This window comes from Erpetoichthys calabaricus, chromosome 15 (genome assembly GCF_900747795.2).
Source record: "Erpetoichthys calabaricus chromosome 15, fErpCal1.3, whole genome shotgun sequence".
Lineage (NCBI taxonomy): Eukaryota > Metazoa > Chordata > Cladistia > Polypteriformes > Polypteridae > Erpetoichthys > Erpetoichthys calabaricus.
The window spans coordinates 35,871,603-35,897,700 of NC_041408.2; the positions used below are offsets into that span (position 1 = coordinate 35,871,603).

General features: G+C 35.5%; 1 protein-coding gene across 2 annotated transcripts in view; it reads left to right on the plus strand.

Annotated features, from left to right (window-relative positions):
* The window catches only part of meis1b (Meis homeobox 1 b), a 175,835-nt gene that overhangs the window by 89,486 nt on the left and 60,251 nt on the right, over positions 1 to 26,098 (plus strand). For both annotated transcript variants that reach the window (XM_051919340.1, XM_051919341.1), the window contains exon 9: positions 18,281 to 18,357. In XM_051919340.1, coding sequence (XP_051775300.1) covers positions 18,281 to 18,357 — 77 coding nt within the window. The remainder of the gene's footprint in view (positions 1 to 18,280; positions 18,358 to 26,098) is intronic.

A 26,098-nucleotide genomic window follows, 5' to 3' on the forward strand; every position in this document is an offset into this window, starting at 1 on the left:
GCACTAGTCTTTATTTAATAGTACACATCAGTTACTTGTGATGTTGACTGAAATGTTTTAGTAGAATGACAGGTAATAGAAAGGAATTTCACAGCTATCCTCAACAGTTCTTGTCCCTATAATGATGTAATAATGTATTATATTTAAATTTTATACAAGATATTAAAAAATGAAGTTTAAGGATTGTGACCATTGCAGATGAAAAATCAGATATGACATTATTGTACTACCCCATGAACCCATTTTCCCCCATCTTCTTTATGGGGCTCAAAAAACAAACTGTCAGTCGATCTGAAATAATGTTCCTTCAGGTGGCTTGTTCGCTTTTGATTGCTTGTAATGATATAATTTGTAATGGATGCAACACTTGAACCCTGTTAGTGTGTTTCACGACTAAACTTTGCTGATCTATTAAAGCTATATCATGACACTAATATGAACTGGCACATTCTCTCTGCAAGGTGAACATGAATCAAAGTGGTTGCTTTGCCTGCCAAAGAGTGCACAAAAAGTTGTCTTCCAATTGAACTTAAGTGGCTTATTAGAACTTGGTCTGTAACAAGCAATGTCACCTTCAATGGTGTCAGCACTTATAACCTTCTAGACATACAATCAGGCGTTCCAAAAAAGGTACGTACATCTGCATTTCTCATGTTTCATATATTAACTAGAAAAGACTGAAACAAGAAGTAACCCCTGCGGTGGGTTGGCACCCTCCCCGGGATTGGTTCCTGCCTTGTGCCCTGTGTTGGCTGGGATTGCTCCAGCAGACCCCCGTGACCCTGTGTTCGGATTCAGCAGGTTGGAAAATGGCTGGATGGATGGATAGAAGTAACCCCACTAGAATGATGATTGTTTTATTTGGGGAAAAATCACAATAAAATAAACAATACCCTTTGTAAATAAATAAATAAGAACAATGGATCTTCTACTTAACAGTATTGGATATTTTTCTGCCATTATGTTTCATATTCCTACTTTCCGATATTAGGAGCAAGACAGTTGGAAGTGCATTTCTTTATTCACCTTCCTTTTTAACCACATAGCCTCTGGTTTTTGCCTTTTGCTGGTGACTACTTTGGTCACTCAGCCTCTATTTGGTATTTATAAGTTCTTTTCTACTATTTTGTTCAGTTACATTTGATTTTATGGTCTGATGACACACTCCTATTGCATATTTCAATTAAAACTGGGAAGAATCACAGTACGCTCCTTCTGGAGGAGAAATATTACTTGTTGCTCTGATACTGTATGACCTTTTTCTTGAAAATCTTAACAGTAGGTTTGTCTAAAATGACTGTCAATGAGGGTTTTGACAGCAGCCTTTCTGTAGGTGCCAGAATAATGTCTTCAAAAATTGTTGTTTATTTTCAAATTATGCCTGCTTTCTGTTTATGCGTTTTACTGATGTTTTAGATTTAATAGAAATAACTATGCTATTTGAATCAAAAGCTTATTAAAATCTATAAATAAATAAAGTCATTATTTATTTTATTATTTTTGAGAAAGCTGCTGTTTACTTCTCACCCAGCTGTATTACTACTTGACATACAGGTATATAAATTTCCCACATATTTTGTAACTTTTGTTATGTATGAATTTAGGTAAAATGTATATTTACTGGTGCTGAACATAATGAATATTCTGGACTAAATTTGCTCACTATTTTCATATTTGTAATATTTTTACCTTGGCTGTAGCCCTTAGGTTAATTTCTGTTTTGTGTTGCTAAAATTTTATTCTAGGTAACACTGATATCAGTAGTCTGCATCATGAGTACATACTTAAATCATCTCTAGAGTGCTGGGTCAATTGTTTTTTTTTATGCTTTCCATTTATAGTGTGTATTTTGCACATTTTTTGACTGTCTATGTAGGTTTTTGTCTTATAGGTACTCCAGTACTCCTCCCACATTCAGAAAGATGTATGTTTTGGATTAATTAGTGATTCCAAATTGCCATTTTGTACATTACTGAGCCCTCTAATTCACCCATGCAAAAGGTTTTGTTCCTGCTGCCCATTGCTGTTTAGAAAGGCTCTTACTGCTGCCACTTTTTTAACTCTGTAGTAAAGAGTACTTTTTATAGTGTACATGATAAAAATCAAAATTTCAAGTATTTGAAATTCTAATGTGTGTTTATGTAAAGAAACATTGAACAGTGGTTTAGAAATAATCTTCCAGTACAGTTTCCTTTTTATGATGCAGTTTTCTGTCTTGGTGAATATTTGGTCTGGTTCTTTTTGCTTGGTGCCCTTTCAGAGTGCACTTTCCTGTTTACCCTCCATGATTTTTAGAAGAATTCTTTGTTCAACAGGGTGGATTTCTTTATATTTACATGTTTTCTGTTAGGCAGTTTCCTTTTTCTTTGCCTATCCTGTATTCCACTGCTGGTAAGCTCTGCATCCAGTTTATGTTACTTTACACTACTTTTTTAAGCCAACCACGGCAGGATGAACTGAGGAGATGTCAACTAAGACCTTAATTATCTGTGTAGATCTAGACACCAGTTATTGTTGTTTGTTTTTTGTATCTGTTACTGATTATTATTTCATCTTATATTTATGGTAATCATGTAAAATTGCCCTATATTTGGCACATTTATTCAACCCAAGAAAACCAAAAAAATGACCAAGGGTGCTTATTCTTGCAACACCTTGCATCTTTTATTAACAGAAACATTTTGTTCTGCAGTGTGTTTGCAATTATGGAATGTTTCTTAGCTTATTCAGCCATTGGTTCATCCATTTTCTAAACACACACATTGCAATCATAGGTTGTTATATTTAAATATACCAGTATCTACTAATAAATCAGTAGTAATTTTGGTACATTTTAGTTTTTTTTTGCATTTTTGCTTAAATAATTTGCTGTAATTTGTGATTTTTCCAATACTTCTCCCAGTTCCTCATTTCATAATCTAACTTTGTGAGATATTGTATATACAGTATAATTAATGATTTTTCTGTTACTGCTAGCTTGGGATATTTACTTTTGCTTTCCCATTAGGATAGCTATGCAAACTTTCTACTGTACTACTTGTTCAAAAGGAGCAGTAATATCAAGTGATATTGTGACTTAACAATCGTCATTGAAAATACTACAAATTAATTTTGCCACAGCTATACATTGTTTTAGGATTTTAGTATAATACTTACAGTATTTAGAGTAGGTGTTAAATTCTACATTTTTATAACTTGAACCTCACCAAATTACAGTTCTTTTTTGAAATGTTCATTACTGCTAAGCAAGAACAAGCAGTTTTGAAATGCTTATTACTGCTAGAACAAGCATTCAGTGGGGGTGGGGTGCTTTTAATGCAAAGTAATAGTTACAAACATACCCAAATACATTAAAAGAGCCATGCTTCTCATGCCAGTGTGAAAGATGAGGGAATTGTGAAAAATATGATAATATCTCCGATACTTAATATTATTCCTGATGCCATCCTTCCACCCATTTACCGAACCCGCCTACCCAATTTCAGGCTCGCGGGGAGCTGGAAGCTATCCCAGCAGCATGAGATGCAAGAAATCGATCATGGATGGGCCTCCATGATTAGGAAAGTTTTAAAAACCTCTTTTCTGTCAGTTTTTCCCTGGCATGTTCTGGTAAAATGTAATGCAGCAACTATTTTGATCTTTGTTGATAAACACTATCTGTTTTGGAGTAGAGCTGCAAATCTCATGGTATCTGCCAGAGTGCAAGTTTATATTCAGAAAGTTGCTGCATGACTGTGTTTGAAGACAGCTCTCTGCCTAAAAGAATACTTGTGTGGTTAGATGTTCTTTGCTAAGCACAACCTAGAGTTGCTCACAAACTACTACAAGTTTCATTACTACAGACAGGCTGTACTGAATCTACAAGTTAGATATCATTGCACACATGGTTCATGTTAGGTCCCATCCAGAGAAGCGGAGGATGAATACAGTTGTGTTTTAATTTACCCTTGGTGAGATCCTAAATGGACTTGGGTGAATACTTCTTAAACGCATAATGCTCATCTTTGAGTTTGTCATTGGGAGAAATAAAGGGTAGCACATAACTATCCACGCAATCTCCCCTGCCTCAATTACACAGCATTGTTTTGTTGTGCAACTTGGTACAATATTCAGGTTAAAAAGCCTAACTACTGCCCACTTCTACCCACTGCTTTATTTAGTTTCAAATTGTTCCTTTAGTGTTGCAGTGATAACAGTTTCTAATATTTTTTGTCATTGTAACTAAACTAAATAAGTTCTAGAGACAAGTTGTTGTATAGTACCAATATTGATTTAGCCAATTTTACATCATACTCAGATTCTTTTATTACTTATTAATTTCAAAATACTTACCTTCAAAAATCACTGAACCTAAGATTTCTGATTGTGGATTACATTATTTTGTGCTTGGTCTCCTTTACCTGTCTTCCTTCTGAAGCACCTTAACTTAACAATCAAGGATACGTTCCTGCCTATCTAAATGCATTCTGTTTTCTTTGTACCCTATTATTACTCACTATAATCTCTTTTACTCTTGATCAGTAATTAACAGTTTATTACCAAGATTCAATGCAAAATCTATGCAAGCACTATGGTAATAAAACTGAGCACAAAGACCTCTTTTAGATTCATACCAGGACGCATGCACTCAGTCTCTTACCTCAATGATGTCAGTGCTTGAAAGTAAGCATACTTTGTAGACTGAATTCCAATAACATAAAACTCATACCTTATCAGCATTGGCCTTGGTCTATGCCTAGATCAGGTCTCTTTTGTGTGATCCTAACCTAATATCTCTGTGAATTGTATATACATTATATTATAATTTATGTGTTTTGCTCTTCCTTGCCTCCATATTAGGATTTAATGTCTAGAAGATTATTCTGTGTACCTTTTACAGTCTTTAAGATCTCCTTGAGATCATTTATGTTTTTGCTATCCACATGTTGCCATCAGGCTTAATCCCTTGCCTTAAGTATTAATAGAATCAGCTTTGGCTCTTTTGTCATTCTTTTTCTTCTTTTTTTGCTTTCGGCTGCTCCCAAAAGGGGTTGACACAGTGGATCATCTGTTTCCATATTTTCCTGTCTTCTGCATCGTGCTCTGTCACACCCACCTCCTACATGTCCTCTCTCACCACATCCATAAAGATCCTCTTAGGCCTTCCTCTTTGTCTCTTGCCAGGCAGCTGTATCCTTAGCATCCTTCTCGCAATATACCCAGCCTCTCTTCTTTGCACTCTCTCCAAACCAACGCCATCTTGCCTTTCAGGCCAACCTGAGCTGACCCTCTAATGTACTAATTCCTAATCCTGTCCATTCTTGTCACACCCAATGAAAATCTTAACATCTTTAACTCTGCCACCTCCAGCTCTGTCCCCTGTCTTTTCATTAGTGCCACCGTCTCCAAACCATACAGCATAGCTGGTCTCACTACCGTCTTATAGATCTTCCCTTTCACTCTTGCTGGTACCCATCTGTTGCAAATCACTCCTGACACTCTTCTCCACCCACTCCACCCTGCCTGCACTCTCTTCTTTACCTCTTTTCCACACTCCCCGTTACTCTGTACTGTTGATCACAAGTATTTAAATACATCCACCTTTACCAGCTCTACTCCCTGCATCCTCACCATTCCTCTAAACTCTCATTCATTCACACACATGTATTCTGTCTTGGTCCTACTGATACTCATTTCTCTCCTCTCTAGGGCGTATCTCCTCCTCTCCAGGAGCTCCTCAACCTGCTCCCTACTCTTATAACAGATCACACTGTCATCCACAAACATCATAGTCCACGGGCGCTCTTGTCTAATCTCGTTTGTTAACCTGACTATCACCATTGTAAATAAAAAAGGGCTGAGAGATGATCCCTGGTGTAGTTCCATCTCCACATTGAATGCATCCATCACTCCTACTGAAGACCTCACCACTGTTAACACTTTCTTTGCCACTCCTGACTTTCTCATACAATACCACAACTCCTTTCTAGGCACCCTGTCATATGCTTTCTTCAAGTCCACAAAGACGCAATACAACTTATTTCTGGTCTTCTCTAAACTTCTCCATGAATACTCTCAGAACAAACATTGCATCTGTAGTTCTCTTTCCCAGCATGAAACCAGACTGCTGCTCACTAATCATCACCTCCCTTCTTAGCCTAGCTTCCACTGCTCTTTCCCATAACTTCATGCTGTGGCTGATCAATTTTATCCCTCTGCAGTTACAACAGCTCTGCACATCACCCTTATTCTTAAAAATTGGTACCAGTACACTTCTTCTATAGTCCTTTCACTTTCCAGGATTGCATTAAACAATCTTTTAAATCTGCTGGATATTTACATTGTTCAAATGTTTTGTTCTTCAAAAGTAGCGATGACACAAGGGCATTTTTAAAAAAATATTATTATGCAATTGTCATGGACTAAATGTTTTATAATTTATTTATATGTTGTTATATTCTTTAAGGCAGTTTTTCATTAAGTGGATTCTTTAATGATTTAAGTCCAGTATTAATCTGGGGAAAACTATATAAAATATATTTTACTGTAAATTAAAGATGTTATGTCTTAAATTTAAGGTGTTATTCTTTGTACATGATACAAGTAGGAGACTGTACATGTGCTTTATTTATTTATTTACAACATTTATTTATATAGCACATTTTCATACAAAAGATATAGCTCAAAGTGCTTTACAGGATAAAGAAAGAGAAAAAAGACAAAATATAAAAATAAAATTAGGCAATACTAATTAACATAGAATAAAAGTAAGGTCCGTTCAAAGCACAGTGCTTTGATCAGGTAGTGATGGCGAGAACAACAGAGAAAGTAGGGGTTAGTACAGATTTCATAACCACCAAGAATGATAATGATAATTAAATGCACATACAGAATATCAGAGTTAAACCAAAAGGCTGGCTCACCACTTCTTTTAAGTTTAGCTCTTGGAATTATAACCAGACAGTCATTTGAAGATCTAAGGTTATGATTTGGAGCATAAGGTGAAAGGCGTTCTGAAATATAGGATGGAGCAAGATTATTTAAGGCTTTGTAAACCATAATCAATATTTTAAAGTCAATTCTAAATTGCACAGGTAACCAATGTAGTGACATCAGAACTGGAGAGATGTGCTTAGATTATCTATTCCTAGTTAAGATTCTGGCAGCTGCATTCTGCACTAGTTGCAATCGATTGATGTATTTTTTGGATAGTCCTGAGAGGAATGCTTTACAGTAATGTAGCTGACTGAAAACAAAAGCGTGAACTAATTTCTCATCATCTTGCAAAGTTATAAGAGATCTAACTTTTGCTATATTTCTTAAGTGAAAAAATGGAAGCATGTAGATCGAAAAGAGCAGTGGACCCAGGATAGATCCTTGTGGAATAACATATACAATATCATGTGTCTTTGAAGTGTAATTACCTAAACTAACGAAGAATTTTCTACCTGCCAGGTAAGACTCAAACCAATTTAAGACACTGCCAGAGAGGCCCACTCATTGACTAAGGCGATTTCTAAGAATATTGTGATCAATGATATCAAATGCGGCACTCAGATCTAAGAGGATGAGAACAGATAAATGGCCTGTCTGCATTTACCCGCAAGTCATTTACTACTTTAATGAGTGCAGTTTCTGTACTGTGATTTGTTCTAAAACCCGACTGAAACTTATCAAGAATAGCATGTTTATTGAGGTGGTCATTTAGCTGCATAATGACTGCCTTTTCTAGGATTTTACTTAAGAAAGGCAGGTTAGAAATAGGTTTAAAATTTTCAAGAACAGAGGAGTCAAGATTATTTTTCTTGAGCAGGGGTTTAACTACAGCAGTCTTAAGACAGTCTGGAAAGACATCCGTATCTAATGATGAATTTACTAAGTTAAAAATACTATCAATTACCACGCCAGACACTTCTTTGAAAAAACTTGTTGGTATTAGATCAAGGATGCAGGTGGAGGATCTCAGTTGAGAAATTATTTTATATAAATCTGGTAAATCTATCCTGTTGAAAAAATTTAATTTGTTTAAAATGGAGTAACGGGGTTTAAGAAGATCAGTATTGGGGAGATGTACTATATTATATCTAATATCATTAATTTTGTGATTAAAAAAATATAGCAAAAGCCTCACAAGTTTCACTGGAAGTTTTTGAAGGCATTCCATTAAGTGACCTGGGTTTAGCAGATGATCAATTGTAGAGAATAAAACTCTGGGATTACTAGCATTGTTATTTATAATTTAAGAGAAATAGCACCGCCTCTCAAGATGGACTATGTTGTTGTATTCTGTTATTATAGCCTTCAATATCTCATGGTTGATAATACGTTTAGTTTTTCTCCATTTATGTTCAGCTCTCCGGCATGTTTTCTTTAGATCAGACACTTTTTGGGTCTTCCATGGTGTAACAATGGTGGATGATTTTTTAACTGTCTTTTCAGGATTGACTATATCAGCAGCTGCTCTCACTTTAGTTTTAAAATTTTCCACCTTACTATTTACATTATCCTCACTATTGTAATAAAGCACTACAAATGGACTGGTCACTTAAAAAGTTTGTAAAATTTGATGCTGCAGATGAATCAAAGAAGTGTTTTTTAACTTTTTTTGCTTCTTCTAAATTTTTTGTATTATTATTCCTATAATAAATAGTAAGAGAAAATGGTCTGATAAACAGATATCAACGACCTGCTTCACATCAACTTTTAGTCCTTTAGTAATTACTAAATCCAACGTATGCCCTGCTTTGTGTGTTGGCTGACTAATGTGCTGGCTCGACTCAAAAGAGTCTAGGAGGTTCATGAATTCTTTTGTTTTCAGGTCACACTGATTAATGATATGAAAATTAAAGTTGCCAACTATTAGAAACGTGTTATAGTTCATAATTATAATTGACACCAATTCTGAGAATTCATCAAAGAAAGACAAATTGTAGTTAGGAGGTCTATACAGGACAATACTATTAAACTCTATTGTAAATATCCCAAATTAAGGCCAGGACATAAGTTTTAATACCTAGCATATTGTAAAGGTTTATTTATAACTGCATGCAACACTGAAGATCTGCATTGTTGTAACTAAGGTTAGGCATACATTGTGTGACATCTCTCTGTACTATTAGAAGCCAAAATGGCAAAACGTATGTACCACAGCAATAATTTAACTGGGCCGTGCTTACATTAATCAATCGTAGTTCTCAGTCTTGTGTTCAATAGAATGTATAGTTTTCAGCTTTCAGTGATCTAGCTTTTAAGATGAGTCCTTTCCTTGGCCTTTTGTTGTTTCATTTTACTTTTCATTCTTTTAATATTTTTAATTATTTGTGGGTATTTTTGATGCTGTAATTATTATTAGAGTTCTTAATATTTATTACGACATGATTCTTTTTGTTTTGATTCATGTATATGGAATAAGCATTTTGAATGAAGTATGCTGAAGATACTCTGAATTAGGCTAAAGTATATGAATTCTAATAAAAAAAGAACAAAAGGAATTCTGATTGTGCTAGTTCACAAAAGTAATATATAATCTGTATTAGTTTTGACATTTTGTAACCATTTTTAGCTTTCATCCCAAGTGCATTATTTCCATTTCAGGATTTTATGGGTTTATTCCACCTCATCTTGGGCACATTGTTTTATGTTTGTAGAATAATTAGTTCATCAAAAAAAAAATCTTGAATTAATTTTGATATAAAAAATGAGAATTTTGAATGGAGAGCTTTAAACTGATATGAATTTAGTAAAAACATGAGTTCAAAAAGTTATAAATGACAAACCAGAATTCAGGGACTTTTAAGGTTCCAGCAGTCTATTAATATATTCAGCTTATATTTCTTTGCAAATTCCATCTCCACATACTCAATGATCTGATGTAAGCACTTATTGCTATACCTGTACAGTAATTCAAAGCTGGCCTTTTCCTTTTTTAGATCAATTTCATGTATGGAACTATTTGACAAGATTTCTATTTTTATTTTTCCAACACTATTAAAGAAAAGCATTCCACTTGTGTTAGATTTATGTTCTTGCGAGTAGCATTACTTCTGCCCCCCAGGCCTGTTTTCTGATAGCTTAATGGAGAATTCAGTTAGTTTCAGCTCAGTCATTTTTTTCTAGTGTTCTGTGTGTGTTTATAGAAGGTGAAGACAACAATCAAACCTAACAACAAATGTTTCTGTGTAAACTGTGCAACTAATTTCCTGTCTGCAGACATAGTAAATTAAGGTTACAACATAATTCACACATGTCCTAACCCCATCCATTGTTGCCTTATTTATAATGGTAGTTAAATATGTTTTGCTTATTTTGATAATGTTAATAGAAAGATATTAAGTTCCAGTTAAGTTACTCACTTTGGAACTTCCTTTTTTTACTATGAGTTTCATACAAACCTGTATCTTTATGTGTATGCAATATATGTAATTGCCCTCACAGAGCTTTCATTCTGTATTCAATGAAGAATGCTATGCAAAAATAAACTGAATTAAGCTGAGTTAAATTTATTTTATTTATGATTTATTTTCTAAACTGGTTGTTCAATTGAAAGTTGCATTGACCTGGTCACTGGACAAAAGGAGGAGCAAATTTTGTACAGAGACTCAAGTCCATTGCAGTGTGCACAATCACACAAATTTTATTTACTCATACTGGGAAAATTTAGTGTTGACAGTTAACCTAACAGGCATTTTTATAACTTTCCTTGTAAAATATATTGTAAAAACAGTTATAAACAAAATTCTTTTTCATTTTCCTGGTAAAAATATATAGGAATAAAGTTAGAGATAGCAAGACACAGTAAACATGTATTAATTCTAATTAACATTATTTTCTAAATGCTTTTCCTGTTTTCACATTTTGTCTTGTGAGCATATATTTTTCAATTTAAATAAAAGAGCAGGAGATAAAAGTAGCTTTGTAAACATATGACTCAAAAATGTTCATAATATTACAATATAATATGCATTAATGTTAAAGTGTATATAGTAATGATAAAAATGCATCTTTTTTAGACAGATCTGATCTGAAAGAGTACTCATGATGCCAATATGAAGTTTTAACTCAACAAAGTTTTGACTTCTCTTCTTCTAAACTTTTTAATTAATACCAACCCAAAGCTCTTTAATATTAAAATAAGTTAATTTAAATATGTGATGAGTTTTTGATAGACCATTACTCCTGTTACACAAATAGTTTAAATGTGCTTTCATCATAGCCTCCTCTGAAGGAATGTCAACATTTATTTAAGTTTGTGTTTTAATATTATTGCAATAACAAAGCATTGAATAATATTTCATTTAATGTATAAATCTGTTATTGCATTTCATGAATTGAGAAGTTACTGTGAAAATATACTCCAGGTTAATGATGTGCTTTTGAGGAAAGTAATAAGAAGTAACAAATAAATATAGTCATAGAATGTAAGTTTATTTTACATAACTAAATCCACATTTAAGAACAGAGAGTGCTGAACATTGTTTTGATTTTAATATTGATGAGATATTTCTGAGCAATCATAAATTTTTACAGGCAGCCAACTTTTGTGGATAAAAGAGTAAATCCGTTATTTATGTTACCATGTAGCACTCAGTATTTATGTTACCATGTAGCACTCAGTAAATCTTCTAATGTGTCTTTATTACAAAAGCAAGAATATATAATATGTCAGCCTTGAGGAAAGCCCGAAATTTTTTTTTTTTAATTTTATTGATTTTATTGTCATCATTCCATACAAATGGATCAATTTTTACAAAACATAGGATTGAAAACAAATCAACCCCCACCCCTGAGAAAGAGAGCATAGCCAATGGAGTAAAACGTAAAGCTAGTAAAAATAAATAAATTGATGAGTTTAATAGGCAGATAAAGATAAATGGAGAAGAAAAAGAAATGGGACGAGAATCTACTTCCTCAGTGCTTTAAGAGCTTATTCTAAAATATTATTAATTAGATCCTGTCAAATTTTGAAAAAGTTCTGCACAGATCCTCTAAGTGCAAATTTGATTTTTTTCCAATTTCAAATAATATAAAACATCAGTTACCCACTGACTTAAAAGAGGAGAGTCAGGATTCTTCCAGTTTAGCAAAATAAGTCTGCGTGCCAATAGTGAAGTGAAGGCAATCACAGTTTGTTTGTCCTTCTCCACTTTAAACCCATCTGGAAGAACACCAAACACACATGGTAATGGGTTAGGAGGGATTGTGACACCAAGGCTGTCTTGAAAGGCATTTAAAAAATTTTGTCCAGAATGATGTTAATTTGGTGCAGGCCCAAAACATGCAACCCAGTGAGGCTAGAACTTGATTGCAGTGTTCGCAGGTTGGATCTTGCCCTGGAAACATTTTGGACAATTTTAAGCAAGACAGATGTGCTCAACATATAATTTTGAGTTGAATAATTGTATGCTTTGCGCATATGGAGCTCGAGTGAATTCTCTGCATTACTCCCTTCCACTCCTTTTCTGATATGTTGAGTGGGAGATCTTTTTCCCATTATCGTCTTGGATCTTTAAAAGAGAGGGACTGTAAAATTATTTTATATATTGCAGAAATGCTGTCTGAGTCCTCAAAACTGAGCAATATTTTTCCAGCGTAGAGGAAGGTGCGAGATGAGGAAAATCGGGCAGGTTCTGTTTAACAAAGTTTCTAATTTGAAGATAGTGAAAGAAATGTGTTGCTGGAAAGTTAAATTTGGAATGTAATTGTTCATAGGATGCAAAGATGTTGTCTATATAAAGATCTCTAAGCAATTTAATCCCAAATGTTTTCCAGATATTAAAAACTGCATATGTTTGCGAGGGTTGAAAAAGGTGGTTCTCCATCTTAAAATGTTTTCTACATTGGTTCCATATTCTGAGTAAGTGAAGCACAATTGGGTTATTAGTGTATTGGAGATAACTTGCATTTATTGGGGCACAAAGCAGGGAATATAAAGAAGTACTGCAGGATTTTATTTCTATTGCGGACCAAGCCTGCGTATATTCATCTATTTGTGTTCAGGTTTTTATAGCTTGTATGTTTGCTGCCCAGTAATAAAACTGAAGTTAGGTAGAGCCATGCCACCTTCTGCCTTAGGTCTTTATAGGGTCACTCTTTGGATACGTGGATGTTTTAAGTTCCAAATAAATTAGGTTATGGTTGAATCTAATTGCTTAAAAAATGATTTACTGATGTACAGTACATTGGAATGTTTTGAAATAAAAAAAGAAGCTTAGGAAGGATATTCATGTTAACAATGTTAATTCTTCCACCTAGAATGAGATGAAGGGTTGATCATCTATACAAGTCTTGTTTAATTTTTTCCATACAGACGGCTGCATTTTGTTGATAAAGAGCTTTATGTTTACTTGTGATATTTACCCCATGGTATTTAAACTGATCTGCAATAATAAAAGGGAAAGTGTCCAATCTAATATTGTATGCTTGAGAATTCACTGGAAAGAGCACACTTTTATTCAAATTAATTCTGAGACCAGAGATCTTTTGAAATTCTGTAAGTGCTGTTAAGACTGCAGGCACAGTATTTTGTGGGTGTGATATATACAGTACCATATCATCTGCATATAGAGAAATTCTCTGTTCAAGTCCTTCTCTGATAATCCCCTTTGTCTGATAAGCATTTTGACAGTGAACTGCCAGTGGCTCAATGGTGATTGCAAATAGCAGTGGTGACAAGGGGCATCCTTGTCGTGTACCACGTTCTAGTTTAAACTAGTCTGAACAAATGTTGTTAATACAAACTGAAGCTTCTGGATTGGTATACAGTAGTTTGATCCATGCATAAATGTCCAGGCCAAACCCAAATTTCTCTAATGTAGGGAAAAGGTAGTTCCACTCAGTCATATCAAATGCTTTTTCTTCATCCAAAGATAGTAATATTTCTGGGGTGTTTGACTTTGCAGGTGAATATATTACATTAAACAGGCGTCGAAGATTGGAAACTAAATGTCGGCCTTTAATAAATCTAGTTTGATCTTGTGATATTACCGAAGGCAGCACTTTCTCCATCCTTCTAGCTAGGACTTTGGAGAGTATCTTAACATCATTATTCAGAAGTGAAATTGGTATGTATGATGCACATTGTAATAAGTCCTTATTTTGTTTAGGAAAGACGGTGATTAATGCTTGGTGAAAAGTTTGAGGTAGAATTTGATTGTCTCTAGCTTCTGTAAATGTTGCTAATAAGAGGGGAGCTAGCTGAGTGGAGAATATCTTATAAAATTCTGCAGGGTAGACATCAGGGCCTGCTGCTTTCCTGGTCTGAAGTGACTTTATAGCATCTAGTAATTCTGAGGTTTATCCAGTTCCTCTGCACTAAAAGTATCTATTTGTGGTATCTGTAATGTATCCAGAAATGCATTAGATTGTGTGTTGTCTTCTTTAAACTCAGTAGAATATAAGGATTTATAGTAGTCTCTAAATGTGTGCATTATATTTTTATGGTCAATGATTTTATCTCTGTTCGTGTTGGTGATTGCTGGGATTGCATTGCGAACTTCTTGCTTGTGGATTTGTTGAGCTAAGAGCATATTAGCTTTCTTTCCATGTTCATAGTAATAATGTCTTGATTTAAAAATGAGTTGTTCAGTTTCTTTGGTTGTTAAGAGGTTGAGCTCTGAATGCAGAGCCTGCCTTTTCCTATGAAGAGCCTCACTTGGACACCTGGCATGTTCTTGATCTATTCTAGTTATTTTGCTAGTTAGCTCTGATACCTTCTTGGTGTCTAATTTATTTCTATGGGAAAGATATGAAATAATCTGTCCTCTTAAGATGGCCTTTAGAGTTTCTCAGAGTATTCCTGCAGAGACCTCTGAGGATGTGTTTGTCTCTAGGAAGAAACTGATTTGTTTTGATGTAAATTCTGTACAGTTCTTGTCTGCTAATAGAAGTGGGTTAAGACACCATCAGCGAAATGAGTATGTGGGGCATAATGATTTTAGCTCCAAGATCAGAGGGGCATGGTCGGAAATAACAATTGCATTGTACTTGCAAGATTTAATAGTAGGCAAGAAATTATTATCTATATAGAAATAATCAATTCTTGAGTTGCAGTGATGCACTGGTGAGTAGAAGGAATATGTTCTTGAGTTTGGGTTTAGAAACCTCCAGGGGTCCGAAATGTTGTGGTCAGTTAAAAACTGTGTAATTATCTTTGCAGTGTTAGATGTCATCCCCCCGTGACAGGAGACCTATCTAAGAGTGGATTTAAAACACAATTAAAGTCCCCAGCCATTATAATTTTATGAGTGTTCACATTGGTAATGGATGCAAATACATTTTGCATGAATTCCCTATCATCGACATTGGGTGCATAAACATTTATCAAAATCACTTTACAGTTAAATAAATTGTCCATGGCAATCACATATCTCCCTTCAGGATCAGATACTACATCTGATACCACAAATGAGACTGTTCTATGTATGGGATTTCCCACACCTCTAGTTTTCTTTGTAAAGCTGGAATGGAACATTTGGCCAGTCCAGTCTATTTGCAGCTGGAAATGATCCTTGCTTAGTAAGTGGGTCTCCTGTAAAAATACTATTTTAGTGTTTAGACCTGTTAGGTGAGAGAATACTTTATTTATCTTTAATTTGTGATTCAGGCGTTTAATATACCAGCTCACAAAGTTAACTGTCCCATCATGGAGACATTGATTCTGAATTTTTGATGTCATTTTGTAGTCTCAACTCGAAGTGAAACAGCTTTAACCTTAATTTCCAATTTTCCCACAAGTTATTGCCATGCATCCTATTGTTACGTTGGTAGTTATAATTATAAGGATTAAAAGGATAGATTAGATATAGCTTACTCTCTTTCTCTCTCCCCCTTACCCCCCCACCCCCCCATTCTGCCTCCCCACGTGAGGCTGGACCCCACTTCACAAAGTCCCAGTCCTCTGACATACCTAGAGACAGAGCATGTCCAAAACAAAACAAGCCCCCCAGCAGCGGTGTTTAAGGATTAAAAAGTAGAGATATCTATTGCAGGTAAAGTCTAAATACTATAAGCATAAAATATAATCTTCAACAGTCTTGAAATATTAAGACAGTAAGCCCAGGGAATGGTGTTAAAAAGTGGCTCTGGATAAGCATAGTAAACCTTAATGCAGTAATAACAATAACAATAAACCAAGGGTGATGTTAAACAGTCTCCTTTAGAATAGTAAAAAAAAAAAAAAACTACTAATCTCTTCCACACATACGCCTATAATTGTAATTAAAATATAAACAAAAAGTGTCAGAGAAGAGAAAAGTATGTATAATTATGGTACCCGTATCGTTGCAAGCAGATCAGACAGCAGGTAATATCTTCTTGCCATGCCATGACAGAATGCGACTCACTATCGTATTTCAAAAAAGTGTCGGGATCAGCTTTCTTAACTCCTTTTCTGTTTCCTCCTTGGATAAGCTGCCGCTATCTCTGTATCTGATTTAAAGTCCTCTCCAATTATTTTTGAGAATAGTTCAGCTACATGTTTCACTGGGTTTGGACTTTCACGATTCTCAGGTAGACCTTCGATTATAATATTATTCCTTCTGCATCCATCTTCCAGAGCTGCAAGTCTGTCTCCGAGTTTTTTGCATTCGGAATTCGCAACTGTAGCTTTTCTATCGGCGGTAAATGCAAAATGTTCGATTCGATTCGTGAATGTCTGCTTAAAGTCTTCCAGCTGATCGGCAAGTTCTCTCAGTTTAGACGCATTTTCCTGAATGTGTTCCTCAATTTTTCCCAGCATACTTTTAAAGGTTGCATCAAAACGATTATATATACAGTACGTTTTTTTAACTCTTTATTATTCTGCCGCTGCTCTTGCATCTCCAGCCGCAGCTTCTCTTTTGTCTTGAGCAAGCCATTTATTTCTTTCTTCATATTTTTCTGAATGTCTTTCTTGAGCTCACTTATGGCCATGGCAGTGGCCGTGGCCAATGTTGCGATCATTTCCTTCAGTTGGGACAAATCATTTCATCTTTCGTGCTTCGTGGTTGAAGTGGCAACCCCAGTTACAGCCGATGCCTCCGGCTCGCGAGGAGTAGATGATGAAAGCGCGGACTGCAAGGTCATTTCTAGTTTCAAGTGAAATCTGGAATTGGCGAGCTATCGTGACCTGCATCACTTGCATCTTCGCTCCCATTTTCGCTCTTGACTGGAGATGATGCAGCGGAGCGGGGTCCTGGGAAGTCTGTGCTTTTGCCTGCCTGTTCCAGGTCAGTCTCAGAAAAGCCACACCTTGCACTTGGGCTTGATGCCTGTCTAGACTTGGGTGTTTCTTTTCCGTTTCTTTCTGACCCCCTTTCTTGTTACTCATGTTTATATACTGTAGTAGAAACTCCTCGGGTTGGGTAAATACAGGATACCTTGGGATAATAAGAAAAAAGAGAAAAAATAAAGCCACTACAACAGAGCTCCGCTTCAGACGTCCATCTCCCGTAACGGACTAGACCAGTTTACCAGTTGATGGATCTATGGCTTAACCTTGATCTAGTTTCTGCTGAACAGATCTGCTTTCCTGTAGACCAAGTTCTTTGATTTTTAGGCTGTAACTTGAAGCATCTAAATTCAATGGCTTCATATTTCAATCTGCAGCTATTTTATGAATATTTATTGTATAACAGTATTTTTATATAGTATGTGCCTTTTAAATCCCTCTATAAACAAACAATCTCAGATTTTACTCAATTTATAACTTTATGATGGTTTTCTGTATTTTTATATTGTTCACTTATGAGGTTGAAATGTACAAAACAAAGTATTAATAGCTAATGAATCTTTCAAATAAATGTTATTAAAGCAATTACAAGAAAAAGTAACCTTTTAGAAGTCAAGAATACTGCTCATAACAAGAAGGACATTAAGAGCTTATAGAGTATGCTGGGAACTTAAAACCACTAAGCTTGGCTTAATAATGTAATTTTACAATTAAAATTGTACATTGTTAGAAAAGTCAAAAATATCCAAACGTATGTATTGTTTAAAGTGTGTTTTTGTTCTGGTCTACATAATATTACCTTCAAATTATGCATTCTTTCTGTTTAAAAAAATTAGCCTGTCTAGAGTAAATTTCAGAGATTGTACAGCTTGCACCCTAATTAATGTAGCCGTTTCTGCACTTCACTTAACGGTATAATTGGCTAGCCTTTTGCTGCCATTAGTTACATGAATTTATATTCCATTAATGATTTTGAGAAAGGGGCATACCTCAACTTTCTCAGTAATTAATTACCGCTTTGAAATGTCTTCTCAGTTGAGAACGTTAAGCAGTGATTTTATGACAAGATTTTTATTGTTTTATTCTATCTTTCAGCATCCATACCCTTCAGAAGAACAAAAAAAGCAATTGGCACAAGATACGGGTCTCACCATACTACAAGTGAATAACTGGTATGTATATTTAAATTTGTATTTATGGTTTCAATGCACCAGGCTTTGGAAGTTAATGATCTGAATTGAGATGGCACACTGCCTATAATATTTCCTTTTAATACTCTATATATATTTTACAAAAAAAGTATAAAATATAAGATAAATATACAATCCAAACAAAAAAAAACAAATATCTCCAATGAAGGTCAAACCTTTGCATATTATATTTTCCTTACTTATAGTAGTCTGTTATTTCTAAATGACTTGTCAGATAAATACATCAAAAGTGAATAATAACTAAAAATGTGATTTTTGGTCAAATTTTGCAGATAAGAGATTTATGCTGAGTGAACCATTCTTAGATAGAAAAAAACACAAAACAGATAGAAAAAGTCAAACTCTCTCTCCATTAAATATGTGTCAAATATTAATATTGCTAAGGCTTTGATTACATATACTGTATAGTTATTTTTGATAAGAAAATCATGCCTTGATGCATACATCACCTGTATTAATTTCAGATATAGTAAACTTCATTACAGAAAATGTAATTTCTGTCAACATAATCCAGTGTATTGTTCGATTCGGTATGTTAATGATGACTAGTCACTTATAAGGTGTTTGCCTTTGAAGGATTAATTTGTAGAGTGCCAGTGCACTGTCTATAGGTCACAGGAAAACTGACCTAAGAGAAGTGTGTAAAGGTTATCAATTTATATGACCTTACGATAACCCATGGGAGATAATTTTGTAGCTCTGCTGGCGGAGTGGTGGCTCTGAGGCTAGGGATCTGTGCCAGCATTCAGAAGGTTGCCGATTTAAATCCCATAAATGCCAGAAGTGACTCTACTTTGTTGGGCCCTTGAGCAGACCCTTAACTTGCAATTGCTTTGTTCTGGGTAAGATGTTAATCTGCATCCAGCCCTGCAAGCAGGTTCTCCAACTTGCAGGGAAAACTTGGGGGTTGGTGGCAGGATTGGCATTCCAGCCACTGTAAACAACTAACGAAACACTTGCTTGAATATGTATATTATGTCTGGCATATGCCTATGTATGGTATGTTCTTTTAACATGTTCCTAAAAACACAAGTAATTACATAAGGGTTCTGGAAATTTTGTTCTCAAGGATGCATTTTTTAGTGCTCGTGTAATACAGAAATATTTGGTACATTCTGTCTGACTAGCAATTATGTTACAAATATGGGTGCATTAGAATAATTTAATATTGGGTTGCCATGTATACTTGCAGAAAGTCATTCACGTATTTAATTTGGATAAAATCACATGGAGCTTTCTGTTGGCCCAATCTTTGCAAGTACAGAATTAAGTTGCTTGATTGCATTATTCATAGTGTTCAAAGACTGGCACTAGAAACTGTAAAACAGAACAATTGCATTTCACTTTAAAATTTCACTGGATTCTGTTCACTAACATTGGACATAGTAAAGCAATGTTTTTTTTACTTGTGCTGGTCAAATTTAACTCCCCATTTTATTGAAAAAATGGAGTGCTGGCAAGAGGTTGTACAATGGCTCACATAAACTTTATGCTATTTTGATATTTGATACAAATCTCTAACAACTATACTAATTGGAACATTTATTTGACAGTTATACCAGTTGTTCTTTTTCTATTTTCTGTAAGTGAAAACTTGGAGTAAGTACCTCTTGCTTACTTTCCAAATACTTTTCCTGGTTAGAGTAATGGTTGTAGTACACTGTGTTAAACAGGACATGCCATATTATCTCTAGTTCATCCTGAGGAATTCCCAGGAATTTCCTTCAAGAAAGATAATCCCTGTAGTATTGTCTGTGTTTTCCCGTCTTCACTCTCTTTGAAACCTCATCTGGAAAACAGCCAAGGGCATCTTTATCATTTACTACTAAATTCCATCATATTCACCTAGAGTAGAATAGTGTTGATCAGCGAAATTCATCAAAATGTTTAGTGCAGTGAATATGCTGTATTCATCAGTGACCTTGTTCACAGAAATTTCCTGGAAATTCACCCTGTGACTAACTTAGATGAATATTTTTTTCCTCAGCACCCAATGATGGTTTGTGAGGCCAGTATAACATCACAGAGCTGTAGCAGCCATGTGCAAAACTTGCATGCATGCATACTGTACGATTGTGGCAGAGATGCTTTAGGCAATCAGTACTTGCAACCTGCATGTTAAAAAAAAAACCAAAAAAAACATTACAGTTACCTGACCATAATGAGAATATTTTGAATACTGCCACTGGACATATAACACTGAACCCTATGCACTGGTCACACAGAGCAGATGGTTACTTTGCATGCATAATTAGCCATGTGCCCACTATGATCTAAAAACAAGCCTTACAGGAGCCCTCCCCCTCCTTCTGCTTAGAAATAAAACATATGCATCCCTGTGAAATATTAATAATAACAAAAGATTTATTACTGTCTAAAAGGCATTTCTATTATCTTCATGGAAGGAAAAAGTACAAAACATCTGCATACAAATACAGATTTTCAAGCAACATCCAGTGCTGGGACTTCAAACAATGTCTCCATTTTGTTGCATGGCTAATGTATTCCCCAAGATTGGAACTCTTTGAGCACAATGATTATATATATATATATCTATCTATTATAAAAAGAAATCCTGTTCCCTGTCCTGATAGTCTACGATACGTGATCTTCCTCGGAAGATAATTTAAAGACCCGCGAGACAAAAGAGACCTGCCACGGTGCGTCTCACGGGAACATAGAACGAGAGTCTTGCAAGATACACCCTACTTACAAGCAATATCAAAAAAAACAAACCAGTAGTGTAAAGGCAGTCACGCAGCACACACAGCTCCAGGGCTCTCAGTGCATATAAAGTGTATAAGGTCAATACGATAGAAATGAAATGAATAGGGTAGAAATGAAACCTCGACGATTAAATGAAGAAGAAAGAAAAGCGCTGAGAAAAGAGACTCAAATGCGCTGGACAGAAAAAAGAGCAAAAAAGAATAATCGAGGTGCAAATTCAGAAAATAAGGAAAGTAATTATCAGCCCGGAACAAGTGGAATTGAAACAAAAGCACGTCCAATCCGGCTCTTAATTAAATGACAGTGAGTAAAAGACAAAGTAGAACGTCATAGAGATGTTTACAAACGTTGGCGCTAAACACATGCAGAGCAGGTTAGAGACTATGAAACCAGTGAAATTAGAAAGGCTCAAAAAAAAAAAAAAAACGTTGGCGCTATACACATGTGGAGAAAGTTAAAGGATATGAAAGTAGGAAAATTAGAAAATATAAAAAAGTAAAGATCGCAGTAGCGCAAACAAACAGACTGCCTCATTTAACTATGCACCAGTCTAACTTTGGTTTTGCACAATAATTACTACACTATTGCACCTTAACACTTAATTCTACTTTATTCACATAATTTTACTTATTTATTATGTTCTACTATACTGTTATCTTTCGATCTATGACTTTTTGTTAATCTAACTGATATTCTTCTAACTTTGCTTTTTTGATAAGCGGATCAGGATGCATTTCACTGCGTGTTGTCCTGTATAACTATGCATGTGACAAATAAAGAATCTTGAGAATTTCAAAAACGGAGTTTACCGCACATGCATTTATTGGTTACTTTGTTAATGTATATATATTTATCTGTCTGCTTATTTAAAAACCTAAATTTACCCCAGGAGTCAAAAACGTTCTGTCTAGCCCTTGTACAAAAACCTAGACAAAAGCTGGGGTATCACCTTGGTAAACCCATGTACTTTTGGAACTGTGAGAGGAAAATAGCACGACTTTACAGACAGGAGTCCAATGTAGAACTCTACTTACTTTGTTACTTTGTAAAAAGAAAATTATTAAATGCTGATGATGTATATCGTTTTGTCTATGCTGAAATTCCAAACAGAGAAACTTATCCTGACCTCATTAAAAAGATTCAGCATATTGGGACGAGAGATTACAAATATTGTTTTTACAGAAGTTCTGAAATAAAAATGAAACTAATGAAATAGCAACAATTCAAAGAAAAAACAATCTTAAAAGTGTGTATACGGAAAACCAAATACAGGGGTTGGCGAGCGAAGCGAACAAGGGGCAAAGCCCCCTAGTATATATATATATATATATATATATATACAGGTGCTGGTCATAAAATTAGAATATCATGACAAAGTTGATTTATTTCAGTAATTCCATTCAAAAAGTGAAACTTGTATATTAGATTCATTCATTACACACAGACTGATGTATTTCAAATGTTTATTTCTTTTAATGTTGATGATTATAACTGACAACTAATGAAAGTCCCAAATTCAGTATCTCGGAAAATTAGAATATCAATTAAGACCAATGCAAAAAAAGGATTTTTAGAAATGTTGGCCAACTGAAAGGTATGAACATGAAAAGTATGAGCATGTACAGCACTCAATATTTAGTTGGGGCTCCTTTGGCCTGGATTACTGCAGCAATGCGGCGTGGCATGGAGTCGATCAGTCTGTGGCACTGCTCAGGTGTTATGAGAGCCCATGTTGCTCTGATATTGGCCTTCAGCTCTTCTGAATTGTTGGGTCTGGCATATTGCATCTTCCTCTTCACAATACCCCATAGATTTTCTATGGGGTTAAGGTCAGGCGAGTTTGCTGGCCAATCAAGAACAGAGCTTTGGCACTGTGTGCAGGTGCCAGGTCCTGTTGGAAAATGAAATCTGCATCTCCATAAAGTTCGTCAGCAGCAGGAAGCATAAAGTGCTCTAAAACTTCCTGGTAGACAGCTGCGTTGACCTTGGGCCTCAGAAAACACAATGGACCAACACCAGCAGATGACATGGCACCCCAAACCATCACTGACTGTGGAAACTTTACACTGGACCTCACGCAACGTGGATTCTGTGCCTCTCCTCTCTTCCTCCAGACTCTGGGACCTTGATTTCCAAAGGAAATGCAAAATTTACTTTCATCAGAGAACATAACTTTGGACCACTCAGCAGCAGTCCAGTCTTTAGCCCAGGCGAGACGCTTCTGATGCTGTCTCTTGTTCAAGAGTGGCTTGACACAAGGAATGCGATAGCTGAAACCCATGTCTTGCATACGTCTGTGCATGGTGGTTCTTGAAGCACTGACTCCAGCTGCAGTCCACTCTTTGTGAATCTCCCCCACATTTTTGAATGGGTTTTGTTTCACAATCCTCTCCAGGGTGCAGTTATCCCTATTGCTTGTACACTTTTTTCTACCACATCTTGTCCTTCCCTTCGCCTCTCTATTAATGTGCTTGGACACAGAGCTCTGTGAACAGCGAGCCTCTTTAGCAATGACCTTTTGTGTCTTGCCCTCCTTGTGCAAGGTGTCAATGGTTGTCTTTTGGACAACTGTCAAGTCAGCAGTCTTCCTCATGATTGTGCAGCCTACAGAACTAGACTGAGAGACCATTTAAAGGCTTTTGCAGGTGTTTTGAGTTAATTAGCTGATTAGAGTGTGGCACCAGGTGTCTTCAATATTGAACCTTTTCACAATATTCTAATTTTCCGAGATAGCGAATTTGGGGCTTTCATTAGTTGTCAGTTATAATCATCAACATTAAAAGAAATAAACATTTGAAATATATCAGTCTGTGTGTAATGAATGAATCTAATATACAAGTTTCACTTTTTGAATGGAATTACTGAAATAAATCAACTTTGTCATGATATTCTAATTTTATGACCAGCACCTGTATATATATATATATAGTCAGAGTATAGAAACAACAAATGGCCACCCTGTATAATATCAGATCTGCAGAGTAATCAATTGCGACTGATACCGGTCTTTCTAAAAAACAGAGACAAATATCCTAATAAGATGGTTTTACTTTGACATTTTGTTTAATATTGCACAAATTCGATAAAGCTTTAGATACATGTTCTAAATCATCCTCACAAAAATCTTATATTCCAACAGTGAAAATGTAATCAAGCGGTATTTCTTATCTATTTGTGACATTTTCTTGGTTCAGCTGTGTTGAGGGAGGTTGCTTTGAATAAAACATCCATAGACTAGATAGTAGTGCTGATTATCGGTAAGACTGGTGGCACAATACTGTTTTTAGTTGAAAAGCATATTTAACTTAGCGACTACAGTTTCTGTCACAATGCGGATGTCATATTATTTGACTATAAATCACAGGGGACAACAAATTACACAGCTGCCTCATGGCATCTAAACACAGCTAGAAATTTCTAAACTGTTGAGAGCCCATTGCATTTTGGAAGTTGATGCACTGCCTGACAGTGCTGGTGGCTATATGAATGTTTTCCAGCTATGGTGAGTTCAGCCACAGTCTTGGTTCATCTTTTACCTGTTTCGATTCAGCCATGGTACAATAAACAGTAGATATTAAACGGACAAGCCTTTCTGTTTTCTCCATTCAAAACACAATTTTTTCTTTATTCCGTGATGCTGCATTGTATGCATTGAACTTCCAGCTCAGCATCCATGGGCACCATGACTTAAATTAAACTTCTTTGATTTTGCCAGGGCAAGTTGCAAACCAGTCTGACTGAGTGACTGGAGATGTCAAACTACTCTGGTAGTCATGGGAGTGTGTCGTGACTACCTCCGATACACTAATATTATGTAAATGAAGGCTATGAGTGAAAATCACTGCAAACATCATGTATTGTGACAGGGGCTGTAGGCTTTAATCTATTGTGGAAAAAGGGTGGCATACTGCAGGTTTTATCACATTATTCAAATTAACTGAACAGTGTTGTTAGTCTGTAGGACCATTTACTTATTTCTTTAAGTGGAGCATTTTTGACCATTCTGCCTAAAAAAATTAGACGAATCTTATACCTTACCTTCTGCTTCATCTATTTTACTAAAGTCACTTTCTTAGTTTTAACTTGAAAAGACCTTGACTTAACTCTTTCAGGGCTGATGTAGACTTATGTCGAAATTCAAGGGTAGAGGACGGTGATCAGCTGTAAACTGCTAGAAAACTTGCCCTTATGTTTTAGTTCGATCTCTCTAAGTGGGCCACCCCTTATGATGACAAGAGGTACAAACCATATTGCATCACACTGCGACTGCCACTGTCGCCCACCTGCTGTGTGAAGACAGAGAGGTAGCCACCCTGCCGTGCATTCCTGCTGGCCATCGAGCTGCCGCTGTGCAGCCACTGCTGCCAGAGATTCCAAACAGGTGCCAACATCAGCCACAGCAGGTAGCAACAGATGTTTTATGTTGATTTATGTGTGAAACCAGTGCATTGTGTGCTTTTCAGAAAAGTGAGCTTTTTGTAAAAAATATTCAGCACTCAAAGAGTTAAAGCATAAGAGTCAGGCCTAAAATCATTTTCACGTAGCATATAATATTAATAAAATGATTTTTCTAGTAGATAGATAGATAGATAGATAGATAGATAGATAGATAGATAGATAGATAGATAGACAAGCTAAATATATTTTTATCTGTATTTCAATGTGTCTTTAACAGTGTAAATAGAGCAAAAAACATCCTACAATATATTTTGGCATAGCCATTTTAAGCACAGATCACAGTGGTTTATTGATTGTTTAATATTTTTACTGCTTACTGTGAATGCTGTGCTGTCTGTCACTTATAAAGCAGAATAACCCCTGTAAAACTGCATGTGTGTCCTACAGCATAACAACATGCAAAGTATGATATGTTTAGTTATGTTACTGCTGTGTGAAACAGGCCAAACAAAGCGGAAAAAGAAAATGAATAAAATTCATATGAAAACAGCATGAAATAACACTCTCCAAATCCTTA